Raw genomic sequence first — 15,866 nt, 5'->3', positions numbered from 1 at the left:
ACCAGCAGTGCAGGAGGGTTCCTTTTTCTCCACAGCCCCTCCAGCACTTGTTATTTGTGGATTTATTAATGATGGCCATTCTGACTGGTGTGAGGTGATATCTCGTGGTAGTTTTGATTTGCATTTCTCTTATAGCCAGCGATGTTGAGCATTTTTTCATGTGTTTGTTGGCCATCTGTATATCTTCTCTGGAGAAATGTCTATTCAGGTCTTTTGCCCATTTTTCCATTGATTGATTGGCTTTTTTGCTGTTGGGTTGTATAAGTTGTTTATATATTCTAGAGATTAAGCCCATGTCAGTTGTTATGCCCATTTTTTGATTAGGTTGTTTGTTTTTTGATACTGAGCTGTATGAGTAGTATGTATATTTTGGAGATTAATCCCTTGTCAGTCACCTGATATGCAAATATTTTCTCCCATGCTGTGGGTTGTCTTTTTGTTTTGTTTATGGTTTCCTATATATGCAAAAGTTTTTAAGTTTAATTAGGTCCCATTTATTTATTTTTGTTTTTATTTTCATTTACTCTAGGAGGTGGATCAGAAAAGATACTGCTGTAATTTATGTCTAAGAGTGTTCTGCCTATGTTTTCGCCTAGGAGTTTTATAGTATCTGCTCTAGCATTTAGATCTTTGATCCATTTTGTGTTTATTTTTTCTGTGGTTTTAGAGTGTTCTGATTTCATTTTTTACCTGAAGCTGCCCAGTTTTCCCAGCACCACTTATTGAAGAGACTTTCTTTTCTCCTTTGTATATAATTGCCTCCTTTGTTATAGATTAGGTACTTGGGTTTATTTCTGAGCTTTCCATTCTGTTCCACTGATCTATATGGCTGTTTTTGTGCCAGTACCATACTGTTTTGGTGACTGTAACTTTGTAGTAGAGTCTGAAGTCAGGAAGCCTGATTCCTCTAGCTGTGTTTTGTTTTTGTTTTTGTTTTTTCTCCTAAGGATTGTTTTGGCTCTTCAGGGTGTTTTGTTTCCACACAAATTAAAAGTTTTTTGTTCTAGAACTATCTTAAAGAACTTTTAGAATATAAGTAGATCAGAAAACACTAGCAACTATATTTTAATATATTTATTAAAATATAGTTGATTTACAATGTTTTGCCAATTTCTGCTGTACAGCAAAATGCCCCATCATGCATATTAATACATTCCCTTTCTTATATTATCTTCTGTCATGGTCTGTCCCAAGAGACTGGATATAGTTCCCCGTGCTATAGAGTAGTATCACATTGCATATCCACTCTAAATATAATAATTTGCATCTATTAACCCCAAACTCCTCGTCTATCCCATACCCTTCCTCCTCCCTCATGGCAACAAGTCTGTTCTCTATGTCTGTGAATCTGTTTATGTTCTGTAGATAAGTTCATTTGCGCAATATCTTAGATTCCACATGTAAGTGATATGCAGTATTTGTCTTTCTATTTCTGACTTACTTCACCTAGTATGATAATGTCTCATTACTTCTGTGTTGCTGGTTAAAATTATTTTTAATACATCATGGGGGAAAAATGAAATGTCATCCACCTTCTTTTTTGAGAATAATAAACTTCAGGTTCCATATAATAAATAGGTTAAATATGAAAAAACTCAAGTTTTTTTTTTTAGAAAAATTTTGCAAGGAGCAAGTAAAATATCAGTTAAATAATCAAGAGGCATGTTAATGATTAATAAATCATATAAATGGAATTTGCCTAATAATTTAAGAATGCTAACAGCAGAGCTATTAATATAATTTAGTATATTGTGGAAGTCTTGTGCACATATTGAAGAATTTTGCCAAATTCTTGCATGAAAACCGCAAGGTGGTATAAAACTTTGCTTACATTCAAACTGGATGCAGAATGTGAGAGAGAGGAGTGGAGAATCACATCAGGTATTTTAACCTGAGAACCTGGAAATACAGAGTTGCCATTAACTGAATAGGGGACACAGAGGAAGGGCAGCTTTTTCCCAGTTAGTTTGATTTGGCCTTTTGGTTTTTTAAAAGGAGATTTTCATTTTGAATAACCTAAATTCAAGATGTTTAGTAGACTCCAACTATCAAATAGGCAGTTGAGTACTTGATTTCAGAATTTATCTTTGAAATACACTGGCATCAAGATTGTTTTTAAATCCCTGAAAACTAGATTAGGACAGAACACAAACTAGTTCATTAGCTTGAACTGAAAAGAGTTATGGGCCCTGAGCACAGGAAAACCACATTATATGTCACAAACGAAACTCAGAATGGACAGCCAGTGAGGTGGGAAAGATGCAGTGTAAGTGTGGGATCTGGAACCCAGTTGACACAGACTATGTGTCTTCTACCTGGATAACATGGAGTTTTATGAAAAATGATAATGGAGTTTTGTTTTTTTTTTGTTTTGTTTTGTTTTTGACCAAACCTGAAGCATGTGGAAGTTTCTGGACCCATAATCAAAACTGCACAGCAGCAGTGTCAACACTGGATCCTTAACCCACTGAAGCCACAGGGAACTTTGGTAATGGAGTCTTAAGTAAGTATGAAAATGACAGCACAAGAGAAGTAGGAACATTCTGTATGGAGAGGAAATTCACAGGAGAAACTTGAATTTCCAAGGAATGTGATGGGAACAGCTTTCACCTGACCTAGAGTGCTTGTCTTAAAGCTTCAGTCTCAGCCCCGCATCTGATCTTCTCAGCTCTGCTCTGTGATACTGGGGCTCTGGTTCCACCACATTTCTCCTTTGCCAGAAGATTTATTTTATTTTAAGGTTCTTCCATACTGTTCACAAGAAGTGGACTAGAAAGCTAGAACACAATTAACTGTGTTCCTGACTGAACTGTGACTGAAAATAACCACTGTCAATTGGGAAAAGGATAACTAACGGGCCTCCTAGATGCTATTTGTCACTGTCAGTTTGGCAAAAACTAAAAAGAATGATAAGATTTTGCTTTTGTCAATGCTTGGAAACATTTAAACCTATACACTCTTGAATATGAATTAATATAGACATTTTTATTGTGGAAAGTTGGCAATATATATTGACAATGTGTATATATTTTGACCAAGAAATTTTACTTCATGGCACCTCTTCAGAGAAAGACTCTTTGTTGGATATAAGTCACCTGCTTATATCCAACAAAGACACTTATAGCAACATATTTTTTAAACTTAAAGACAGCCTAGAAGATGTCAAATTGTCAATGTTTGCAATGGTTAGAGAAAGGGAAACAGAATGAGAAGCAGAGCTAACATAGGAGTTCCTTCTGTGCCCACCTCATGTGGGGCAGATCTCTTAGCCCCTTCGTGTGTTCATTTTCTGTCTGATTGCCTTACCCCATGTGTGTCTCTGGAGAAAAGATCAGATCTGGGAGCCAGATATGACTTCTTATGTGACCAGTCATGTAGCTGTTCTAAGTCACTAGCTCCCTTAGGGTGAGCATAGTTGGCCATGGGAGCATAGGAAGGTCCCTGTCCTGAGAGTCACTCCTCTGGGTTCTCTAGTCCTAGATTTACACCTATTTGGTTATTCATCCTCTCTTAACCTAAAATCGAGAATCTCACATATAAAGATGACCATGCAGCTTATTATGAAATTTGTAATGAAAAGCAGCCAGGTGAGCCCATCGACACCATATGTCACCAGCCTCCCTGAAGAAGATGACTCCTTCCCTCAGATATTTTACACAGACCACTCTTTGCTGATGAATATAAGTCAGGTCCTCCTATGACAGAAGGACTAACAATTTTCCATAATTTCTAGAACTCCTATCAATTCCATGGAGTTCCACCTTTTGACAAGCATTTCCTGAAAAGTGGTAGAACTGTTTCATAGGACAAAATGGACAAATATCATCCTGAGACATATTTATATAGAGAAAATAAGGATTTAGGTTTTCAGAATAAAAAAACTCCAAAAGACTGCTTTCATAACGATTTAACAAATAAAATGAAAATTTAATGATATAAATAGGTTAATGTGTTTTCTAAATTTTAATACAATGTAAGCATATTTTATATTAAAATATAAATATATAGGAAAAATAAATATAAATAAGTAAACAATAAATAAATAACATCAGGGCAATCATTGCTTAGGGTCTGATGCCCCTGGAGTTGAATAATTTTAAAATATGAATGTTTATTGTTATTGACAATATAAAACCTGAATTAATTCAATAAATTTTGTGGTTAAAGCAGAAATAGGAGTTTTTTGAACAAAAGATGAGTGTGCAAAGGTGAGATGGCATCTTATTGAAATCATGTCAAGGTGACCCCAGGTGTTCATCCATAATTCTTAACCTTTCTTGCAAGTTGGTTGAGAAAGACAAGGCTCTCATGATTTCCACTCTGACAATCTCCCAGGCACAGTCACTGTATTTCTTTTCTTTCAGGTAGAGATGGATTCCCTGGAAGTACTTCTTCATGGCCATTCCCAGGGCAGATGCCTGCTCTCCCATCTCCTGCACCAAGCAGGGGTCCAGGTCTTCCAGCTGCTGATGGAGTCCAGAGTGGAGCTTGTCCAGGAGGATGGAGTCCCAGGCAGCAGAGGAGCGCTTTATGTGGAAGAGGAGGAAGGTCTGCTGGAGCATCTCGTGGAGGACAGAGATGGCTTGGGCCTTCTGCAGGTGGCTGCCGTCCACCATCTCCTGGGGGAGCCCGAAGTCTTTTCTGTCCTTCAGACAGAAAGAAGGAGAGATTCTCCTCATCTGATGCAGAAGCACCAGGTTCTTCCTGCTGATGTGCACGTGGTTCTGAGACAGGTCACAGCCTAGAGATCCCCCAGAGCTGTAGCTGAACACCACCAGGGCTGTCAGTAGAGAGAGCATGAAGGCCATGGGGAAATGAGGGTGCTGTTGGCCTGGCTGAGATGGGTGTCTAGGAGAACCTTGTGGGTAGGTTCTCTGATGCTATTCTTTCTAAGCAAGGCCATTAAATAGGGAACACAGTAATTTTCATTTTCTAAACATTTCTCTACACTTTCACTTCTTTTTTGGTTTTCATTTATGTATCCTCCCTATGGTCTTAGATGATGTCATCACTCTAAGCCATTAATTTTGGTTTTTTGGTTGTTTGTTTGTCTTGTCCCCCCCCCTTTTTTTTTTTTTTTTTTTAGGTCCACTCCCACTACATATGTAGATTCCCAAGCTAGGTGTCAAATTGGAGCTGTAGCTGTAGCTGCCAGCCTATACCACAGCCATAGCAATGCCAGATCTTTAACCCACTAAGTGAGGCCAGGGATGTTACCCGCATCCTCATGGATACTAATCAGATTTGTTTCTGCTGTGCCATGACGGGAACTCCGAAGCCATTAATTTTGTCACAGAAATTTAATTTTCCCAGTAAATTTCAGATATATCCATCCAAAAGGATATTTACCAATCACATGAGAAATGTCTTTGTCTCAAAGTCAGAAGTGATGTATATGTGTAAATATATCCTCTGTCTGTGCATATCCCACTTTCATGCATAGATGATGCTCTTCTCTGTTCTAGGAACAGAGTTCTAGTGACCTTAGGCTCCATTTTCCCCACTTTCTTTACATAGGAGGTAGGTTCCTTCAGTACTGTGGTTTCTGTATTTATTTATAGATTTACTAGACCACCTCTGGCAATTAAGCTCTTTAAAAGAAAAGAGGGGTTCCATGTAGTTTATATTTACAGGAGAGGCTGATGTTTATGACTGAATGAACTTCTATGTTTCTCTTTTTTCTAGAACACATTCATGCAGGTCCAAGTGGTTCTGCTTCAGAGGATCACGAGGTCAGGACTATTGCAGACATAGCTGTTTTTTCCACCATTTTCTTCCTGGGAACCTATCGTCCTGCACAGCCTGGGCTAATACCCCCACAAGGAATCTTGATTCTTTTTAAGAGAATATCAGTGTGGGATTCTAACTCACAGATAATTGTGTTTTCCCATCAGCATCTCACTCTACAAGGGGGATGTCACATCTGGTAACACCCTGTCCTCTAGAGGGACAGAGTCCCCTTCCTAAACTCTTGGACCCACTCCCTGAGGCAGGCTCACTACATCCTAAGGACTTTAAAATCTCCTCTCTGTGGAGGGGCTTGTTTATTTGTTGGGAAAAAAATTCGTCTCCTGGGACACCCACCCTTGTCCCCAGTGTTTGCCTAAAGGACTCTAGTTCTCAGTGGTGACCTCCTCCTCTCCTGACCCATGTCCTCAGATATCAAAGGTGTCAGCAGTCCTCGGATACTGAGAGCAAATGTTTGTTCTGTCTTAGGAAGTGGAGGAATTATCCAACTGATATCATTTCACCTTGAGAAGACAAATAATTTTTATGTTCCAAATACAAATTATATTATTGAATACTTTTACTTAAACAGTTGAACATAAGTTATGCTCTAAGTTTTGAAGCTGAGGCAGGAGATTCACTGATGTTGTCTCTCATGAGAAGCTCATATCACAGAAACTAGTGGCCTTCAGTTGTTCATTCACTTGGTTGATCCCACTGGGCTTTTCTCTCCCTCTGTCTCTGGGAGAAGTTGCCTTCTTTCCTTTATTTGTGTGTGATTCTTCACTTAAAGTTTTTTTAAATTATGTTCACTGAGGGGCTTATTGGGCAAGATTAGTCCTGCTGCTGCTACAGTAATTTGGATTCATGATGAGGTAAGAGCAATAAAGGGAAGTAAAAGAAAGGCAAAGGAACTACAATCACATTTTCAATACTTTAGACTTTTTTTTTCTTTCTTGTTGCTGCTTTCCTAGAAAGTAAAATCTTACACCTGTTTTTTTCTGGCAAAAAGAAAACAAACATAAGTCTGAATGTCATCAATGTGAAAGAAGGGAAGTGGTTTTCCCCTCACACGATGACATATTTGAAGTTAGCAGACTTCAGTGCAGCACAGATGGGGACAAGGCTATGCAGAGGGCAAGAGTGAGGCCAATAAGAATAACAGGAAGGCAGAAACTTGGCTCCTTCTGCTACAAACTCCAAGAAGACCCACTTCTCAGTCAGCTGACTGCCTTCAAATTTGCAAGACAAGCCACCTGATTTTTTAAAATATCTATCGCACATGTGATTAATTTTGAAGAGAGAAGGAAGCAGTCAGCTCACAAGAGACTAGAAACCAAAACCCTAGTTGGGAGAAAGCTAACCCACTTTGGCAGGATTTTGGAGATCAGGCTTGATGAGCATCTGTCTAGTTGATAAATCCACTTGGGCAATGAAAAGAGTGCTTAGAGAAAACTAGAATTATAAGGAAGGGAATTAGTTGATTCTGGAAGATCCCAATCTTAATCTGGATCAGAGTAATCGTGACATTAAAAACTAACTGAATTTCATTATTTCTTTGTCATGAACTAACCACTTTGTAAGTTATTTAAAATGTTAACTCACTCCTTTCAGTAATCCTATTTGGATCACACTTACTTTGACAGCTGGAAAGATGTATAAATCTAGGCAGATGAACCCTTTCTTGTGTACCAGAGAGGGGCAAACCTGAGTGAGGGCTTTACAATGATCTGTCTGGAAGAGCGCATTAAATAAAGTGAAGGGTGGAAAAGAACATGATCTTTAGGAACCAACAAAGTAATTAGAGGTGTTGCCAAAAAGTTGCTCTCTATTATTTTGTACGGCAACGGGGTGTGATCTAAGTCAACTGAATTGACTTTAATTTCTAATGAAAAATAAACAAAATATCTGTTAAATAGAAGGGAGTAGATATCTCTACCAATTTCAAAAAAAGTACTCTAAGATGTTATGAGTGATTTCATAAGTAAAACACAGTAAAATAACTTTATTAACCCTCCAACAGCAAACCTGTAGAATTTCTTTTTCTTCCTTCCTTCTGTCCTTCCTTCCTTCCTTCCTTCCTTCCTTCCTTCCTTCCACTGGAGTATTGTTGACTTACAATGTTGTATTTGTTTCAGGTGTACATCAGAGTGAATTGGTCATAGATACAAATATATCCATTCTTTTTTCCTATGTAGTTTATTACAAACTACTGAGCAGATTTTCCTGTGCTATTCAGTAGGTTCTCATTAATCATCTATCTTATACAGCAGTATGTTTATGTTGTTTCCAGCCTCCTAATTCTTCCCTCCCACTAATGGTTTCACCTCTGGTGACTATTAGATTGGCTTTGAAATCTGTGAGTTTTTTTCTGTTATAAACGGAATTTATTTATTTTTAACACTTTTTCTTGTGAATTTAAGAACAAAGAGGAAGCACCTAACAATTTCTACCTGTATGAGCTCTGATGTTTCTTCCTCAGGATGACCCTAGTCCTCAGTAGTCACTTTCCATGTGGTTCCACAGGGATGAAGTCACTGAACTTTAATACACCTGAAAGGAGGTCAGGGTGGGGATCAGGAAGGCGGCACTCTGTGCTCAGGGAAAATGGACAGATCAGGCCTTCAGATAGTAGATCATTTCAGGAGAAAATTTTATGAACCCAATTTTTTGCCTCTTCTTGTACCTAGAAAAGCGATAAAGTCAATAACAGAGACATTTGCTCCTCATGATGAGCAACAACCTTCTACCAAGGTTGTGTCCTTGATGACAGGTACCCCTTTTGCCAAAATTATATATATACTGACTGTCCCTACCTCCTGGAGCAGATCCTTACAGCTGTCTGAGAGGCTGTTCTCCAGGCTATAGTCCTCAGGAAGTCCTTCCAAATGACTGACTCCCAGCTCTCATGTTGTCCATTGTTTGTTCAGTCAACAAGGACCTCACTCTTCCCAGGGTACTCTTCAGGTCAGCCTGCTATTCTCATTCTCAAAGACGACAAGCCTGTCTCTAACCTCCAGCCTAGACTGGACCTTCTGTTGTCAATGGAGAGTCCAATGGAAAAGCCCTTCTCTTTGTTGTTCCAACTAGTGGTTAAGATGTGGGTTCTTATGAGGCTTTCATATGGCCATGGAGGAAGAGCATATGCGCTTCCTAGACAGAAGCAGTGGAGGTTTTTTTAAAAGGGCTACTTAGCAGAGAGAGTCTAGCTTGAATGCCCAATCAGCCACCTGCTTAAAATAGTTGTCTTGATTTATGTTTCTAGCCACAACCTATGAAGAAACATAAAACAATACTGGAGGATTGAAATAAAATGTTATTTAAAACAACATTCATTGGAGTTCCTCCCATTGTGGCATGGCAGAAATGAATCTGACTAGTAACCATGAGGTTTCAGGTTTGATCCCTGGCCTCACTTAGTGGGTTGAGGATCCAATATTGCTATAAGCTGTGGTTTAGGTCACAGATGCAGCTCAGATCCTGCATTGCTGTGGCTGTGGTGTAGGCTGGCAGCTGTAGCTCCAATTCGACCCCTAGCCTGGGAACATCCATATGCCTCTGTTGTGGCCCTAAAAAGCAAAATAGTAGTAATAATAATAAATAAAATAACATTCATTGATAAATGACATTTTTAGCAGTAATATAGGACTGGTTTTTGCCTATTGTTTAGACCCTAATTTTCAGGAAGTTTTCTAAACATCTGAATATACTTAAAATGTCTCTCTCACTCTAAATGTACCTACTCAGTGTACTATGCACCAAGTGCAAAGAAAAGAGAGTTGGTTGATCCATTAATGTCCCCTTTCTAAGTTGCCTAAATTAAAGGAATGAATTTCCACCAAGGTCTTTGATGCTTTGAGAAGTTGTTATCTTCCAGAGTGCACATTGCTGATACATGTCCTGCTGGGAAGGCTCTATCCCAATTGGTTCCTAAATGGATCATAATCCCTGCCTGTGTCCCTTCTGTTCAGCTTTATTGCTTTATTTTGTTCATCTTTCGAAGAGGCCACATCATGATGGAATGTAAGAAATTCCTTGAATGGCATTGTTCCCAGGAATATCCTTCTCTGCTCTGTGACAACTTGCTGGATCCTAAGGAGGAAACAGCTTTGCAGCTGGCACTGGAAGACCCTCATCCATTTTGATGCTTTGCAGGCTGCTGTGATATCAGTGTCACCCATGCCTAGGACACGTATTTGTGTGATAACTCTGTGCTCTCAGCATCCATTTCAGTCTTCTAGTTCTCTGAAAAGATGTGCTTCCCTCAGTGCAGCTCTTCCATGTTGTTCATTGTCCGGAGAACCTGCTGCTGTTCCAGTGAAGGCTTTAAATGTCTCTGTTCTCATTCCAAGTTCTCCAGCTACTGCTGATTTTCACCTCCATATTTCCTAAGCTTTGGGCTTTTTGAGCCAATGAAGAGTCCTGAGCCAGGGGAGCACCTCCTGGTTCCATCAGCATGTGGGAGCACCCAGGAGAGGCACAGCTGATCTCCTGGGTTCCCCTGCAGTTCAGTGTTGGTCAGGGTTCCCTCTTACTTCCTGTATTTCTCTGAGAGGCTGGACAGTCTGGATCTGCAGTACTTGGCTCACAGAGAGCATGGAGTCATCTGAGAATTTCTGACAAAACTAGAACTTTCACTCAACAACTTCTGCTTCCAGTTGGTGGCTTTGTCATCTTAAGGGAAAACTGACAGACAGAAACCCTAATGAAAAAGGAAACAGTTGTATTAATGAGCAGTACCACTTAATGCAGAGTGAATGAGGATTTTCTACATGAAGGAAAGGATTGTAGTATTAGAGTGAAAGAATGGGGTACAGGAAAGCAGAGAGGAAGAGGGAAGTGTGCCAGGTATCAGAGTCATCAGATATATGTTATGTTACAAATGTAGTATAAATATATATGTGTAGTACATTTATATATGTGTGTACCATATATGCATATGTATTATATAAATACATGCAGTTGAGGAGACACTGTTTGCCAATTCTGTTTTGGAGATTGTTGGTGTTGTGCAGTCACAGACAGTAGTAGGACAATTCATTATTTCCATTTCTATTTATATGAAAACAAGAAATAGCCACTACCTGTTTTTTTGATCACACAGTGGATTATACATTTCTAAGTGTTCCTAAATGTTCTGCATTTTTTGCTACTCATGAGTCTAGAAATAATTTCACTTACTTTTTATATGAGGAAACTGAGGCTCAGAGAATTAAGTGATTCCCGAGATCACACATGTGTCCTGGCAGAATCTAGATTCAGTGAAGAATCCTATATCACATAGAAATAATTATATAAATTTCATCTTATGCAATTCTCCATCCTTTTGTTTTGTTTTCTTTTTTCTTTTTTGGCCACATTTGTGTTATATGGACATTCCTGTTTGAGGGGTCAAGTTGGAGATGTAGCTGCCACCCATGCCACAGCCATAACACTGTATCCAAGCCGCTATACCACAGCTTGTGACAGAACTGGATCTTAACCCACTGTGCGCGGTCAGGGATCAAATCTGCATCCTCACAGAGACCAACATCAGGTCCTTAACCCTCTGAGCCACAAAAGAAACACAATCTCTTTGTTTACTTCTTCAGTTCTTTCTGAAAGCTGTTCTTCTCTGGTTGACTCCTAACTGCACTAACTACTCCTTCTCTATGCCCTTTGCAGTATCTCCTTCTCTGTCTCAGGCTTAAAAGTTCAAGGTTCTCATAAGCTTCAGGTCTTCTTCTCATTATAAGGAACAGCATCTGTTACCATGTCCTTATTTCCACATATGCAGCAGTTGCAAATTAATATTTCCAGGATGTACATTTTGGCAGATCCAGATCAACATATTGTCTACCATTGGGAAGCCTGTCTTCAGATGTTTCTTGGGCACTTTTTGGAGCACATCTGCTCTATCCCCCTCTTGAGATGCCTCATTCAAGATGTTGGTGAGAGAATGCCTTTGCCTCTCATTGTAACAGGAAACTTAATTGAAATAATTTAACATAACTATTGCTTTTATATCTCTTTCTCTACCAACCCGAAATCTCCAAAAGAAGAGCTTTGCTTTATTCACCTCTGGGTTCTTGGAAATATCACATATCTGATGTAGTAATATGAAGTTCTAATATATAACCAACTGAAAGAAATGAATGATGAGTACAGTTCATCATCCAATTTTTAGTATGGGTTGCAAATTTCTTTTGTTAAAAAAAACCCTCCAAGATAGCTTCTGGGAAAAAATTTCATAAAGACAATTTGATAAAGGATAAATGTAATTATGTTTTGTTAGATTTCAATACATTATAAATTTGAAGGTGATGTTGTAAGAACAAAGGAAATTTAAATACCATACATATTATGACAGATGAAGTAGATGAATAAGCAGACAGATACCTTAGAGGTCTTTGCACATTAATCACTGTTATTTTAAACTCCTGATAATTCCTAACTCTCTACTCTGTCCAAGTCTAGTTTAATACTTGCTTTATCTCTTCAAACTGTGTGTTTCCCCTGTGAGTATGGTAAGTTTCTGTTGAGAGTTGAACATGGTGTATGGGGTAAAAAGAATTGAGGTAAATTGGCGTTTAAGGCAAGGATTAACATTTATCTTGTTAAAATTTGACTGTATTTACCCCTGGTCCTGGGCTCTGTTTCTTTCCTCTTTATTCTGCATATCAACCAAGCTGCCTCATCCTTCTGGACTGGTCTTCTTGAAAATGACTTTATTAGAACTGTTTGACAAGTAACCACCATAGGTGTATCTTGTGCACCATTGTATCATGAGCAAAGATTTCATTATAATTTCTCAAAATAATGATTAACAAAGAGTATTCTTAGGTTTTCCAGCAGACCTCACACCACAAGCTTCTATTAACCTCATATTAGAACCTTATATTGAGGAGTTCCCATTGTGGCTCAGTGATAATGAACCCAACTAATATCCATGAGGATGTGGGTTACATGCCTGGACTTACTCAGTGGGTCAGTGATCTAGCATTGACATGAGCTGTGGTGTAGGTCTCATGGGTTCCATCCCTGGACTTACTCAGTGGGTCGGTGATCTGGCATTGACATGAGCTGCTCAGATCTGGCCTTTCCGTGGCTGTGCGTAGGCCAACAGCTGCAGCTGCAGTTGGACCCAGCCTGGGAACCTCCATGTGCTCCAGGTATGGCCCTAAAAAAAAAAAAAAAAAAAAAAAAAAAAAAAAAAAAAAAAAAAAAAGAACCTTATATTTAAGTAATGAATACTAATGAATATGCATCATTAGATCATTCAGTACATTCCCATGGAGCCTCTTGATTCAAGATTCTCCATCTCACAGTCAAGGTGCGGGCAGGGAGGATGTAAGGCATGTGATGCTTGAAAACAATAGCTTTTTCACTACTGATTTCATAGTTTTAACTTTATATATGCTGTTTTTCAGTCAGTATTTTTCTGGGCAAGTGTTGTCTTGCAGCTTCTGAATTACTCTATGTTTCATCTTGAAACAAATCAAAATAGAGAAGTAAAAAGGGAAACACAGACGGTCCATATCATTAGTTTCCATAATTTTCAATATGTCATAGTTTTCTTTCCTCCCTCAACTTTCTTAGAAAGCTCTCATTGCCTTTGGATGCACTGAGGTCAGAGGAAAGCAAATGCAAATCTGACCAGGATGAGAGTGAAAGTAACAAAATGACTCCCCAAGTGAAAAAAACAAGGGGAGTTCTCATCTGTCATCACCCTTCCAGCTTCTCCAGGTTTGTTTCTGCTGATGAATCCCACCCCGTCAGCTCTCCCTAAGGTGACCAGTGCCATGTATTTTCTCAAGTAGGGGCAGTTTCCATCTCCAGTTTAAATGAACACATTGAGTCTTCTAAGAAGTTTCAGACTTTTAAACACAGTCTTCTCACTGTTCTCCTTTATCCTGTTAATCTATGGCCATTCCACCTCATTTTTCCCTTGCAACTCTTCCCTCCTTCTTAAAGTTAAGGTCATACAACTCAACTTTAAGTCCTTTTCTCATTCTATGCCCTTTTCCCATTTGATTACTTCTGTTCCCATGGTATACAGTTCAGGGAATTGCTTGGAAATTGCCAACTCCAGTACCCACTAGACACTGGCAGTTAGATGCCCACCAGGCAATGATAGAGAATAACTTCTTTGGTTTTTGAATCCTCAAATGGCTTGATTCACCTTCTCCTTGGAGCATTTCATGTTTTCTCCCTTATTCTTCTTATGGCATTAAATCTATATGATATTAATTTCTAATATTAGTATTAGTTTTAAACATAATTGGTATTTAATTTTCAATTAACTGCTTATTGTTTTCAGGTTACTTTCCCTACAAAAATCAAAGAAACAAGAAAGCAGGATTGGATTTCTTATGTTCACCTCAGGCAATATATAACCTGTCATAGGGGATGTTTAAATTTTCTTCAAAGTTTAATGTCATTGTGATGGGAAAATGAATTATACCATACATTTTAAAATTCAGGTCACACATTTGGCTTGGGTGTTTTCTTTTTTAAGAATAAACAAATACAAGAAGTTTCCTGTAGTAAAAATTTAATGAACAAAGAAAAATAATAAGCAGACTATATACAAAGTTGTTTTATAAGGTGCACATATCAAATGAACAAAAAATAAATCAAATCTTACAGATAAATATTTAAATAGATAAATAAATAGTTCAGCAAGTCCATCTATAAGGAACCAGTGCCTGTAGATCAGACATGATGTTGCTTAATACTTCTGAAAACCTTTGACAAATTGATTCAGTTCACGGCAGGATGACAGAAGAAATGAGGGGCTGTGACATGGCAGCACAGAAGGAAGTGTGGACTTGTTAGTCAGTGAGAAGCATTTCCGAGATGAACCAGGTGTCTGTCACTCCTTCCTCCTGAGTCTGTCTTGCAGGTTTGTGGAGGAAGAGAAGGCTCTCATGACTTCTGCCCTGACGATCTCCCAGGCACAGGGGCTGTAGCTCTTCTCTTGCAGATAGAGGGTGAGTCTGTGGAAGTATTTCCTCACAGCCAGGATGGAGTCCTCCTCCAGCAGGGGGGTGCCTTCCAGCCCCGCCTCCTGCATGACACAGGCTTCCAGGTCCCTGAGCTGCTGATCCAGTCCAGTGCAGAACTGGTGCAGGAGGCTCTCATCCCAGGCAGCAGCTGAGCCCTCTGTGCTGAAGAGCTGGAAGGTCTGCTGGAGCATCTCATGCACCAGAGCCATGGCTTGAGCCTTCTGGACCTGGTTGCCCCCAAAGGCCTCATGAGGGGATCCAAAGTCCCTTCTGTGGTCCAGGCAGGAGAAGGGAGAGATTCTCCTCATTTGTGCCAGGAGCCTCAGGGCCCTGGTGTGAGCCAGGCTGTGGGTCTGAGGCAGGTTGCAGCCCAGAGAGCAGATGGCATTGCAACTGAGCAGCACCAGGGCTGTGAGGAGGGCTGAGGATGGGGCCATTGGGGACCTTGCAGATGCTGCTGTCCTGGCTGAGGTGGGTGACTCTGTGACCCTGCTCTCTAGGATGTCTGAAGACCTTCCCTCAGGCCTGTGTCTTAAATAGGAACAAATTCATTTCCATTTTCTGAATGTTTCTTTCTAGTTCTGCTTCTGCTTTTCACTTTTCACTCCACAAATGGATTAGGCAGCATTTCTCAACTTTTTTTTTCATTATTACCTGCCTTTCTTCTGCCCCAGACTCTTTTAAAATGTCTTTTACTAATTACCCCAGCATCAAATTTTGATAACCAGATATACTATGTATCTATTTAGGTAATCATAAATTACTCTATACATAGAAAGTCTAAAGCTTACTCTTCATATTTAAAGCAGAGTTAACAATATCAAAAATTTTTAAACTATGAACTAAATGTAAAAGTTATTGAATTGAAATTTAAGTTCATAACTAAGGTGGCAGAATGACTTTTAATGTAATATACATTTACTTATATAGTTAAAAATGAATCAAATTGCATATACAAAGAAAATTTCTATTCATACCTTATAATAATATCAATTTATAGACATAATTTTCAAAATGGCTCAAAATCATTGCAAAACCAATTGTTTTATGAACATTTATTTTTAGGTATTTACCTTTTCATTGTACTTCATATCAGAAAATAGTTTTGTTTTTTTTGTTTTGTTTTGTTTTTTCCCACTGTACAGCAAGGGG

The 15,866-nt window shown here is 38.9% G+C and overlaps 2 protein-coding genes across 2 annotated transcripts; both read right to left on the bottom strand.

The window, feature by feature from the left end:
- Positions 4,236–4,808, bottom strand: IFN-OMEGA-5 (interferon omega 7). Its single transcript, NM_001130533.1, has one exon. It carries the CDS (start codon positions 4,806–4,808, stop codon positions 4,236–4,238), a length of 573 nt encoding a protein of 190 aa, NP_001124005.1.
- IFN-ALPHA-13 (interferon-alpha-13) lies at positions 14,582–15,151 on the bottom strand. The gene is given in 1 exon segment (NM_001164843.1): positions 14,582–15,151. A coding segment is annotated over 1 exon segment (570 nt).

This window comes from Sus scrofa, chromosome 1, assembly GCF_000003025.6.
Source record: "Sus scrofa isolate TJ Tabasco breed Duroc chromosome 1, Sscrofa11.1, whole genome shotgun sequence".
Taxonomy (NCBI): Eukaryota; Metazoa; Chordata; class Mammalia; order Artiodactyla; family Suidae; genus Sus; species Sus scrofa.
Note: the sequence above shows the minus strand (reverse complement) of the source record. Positions and strands in the feature narration are given on the sequence as shown.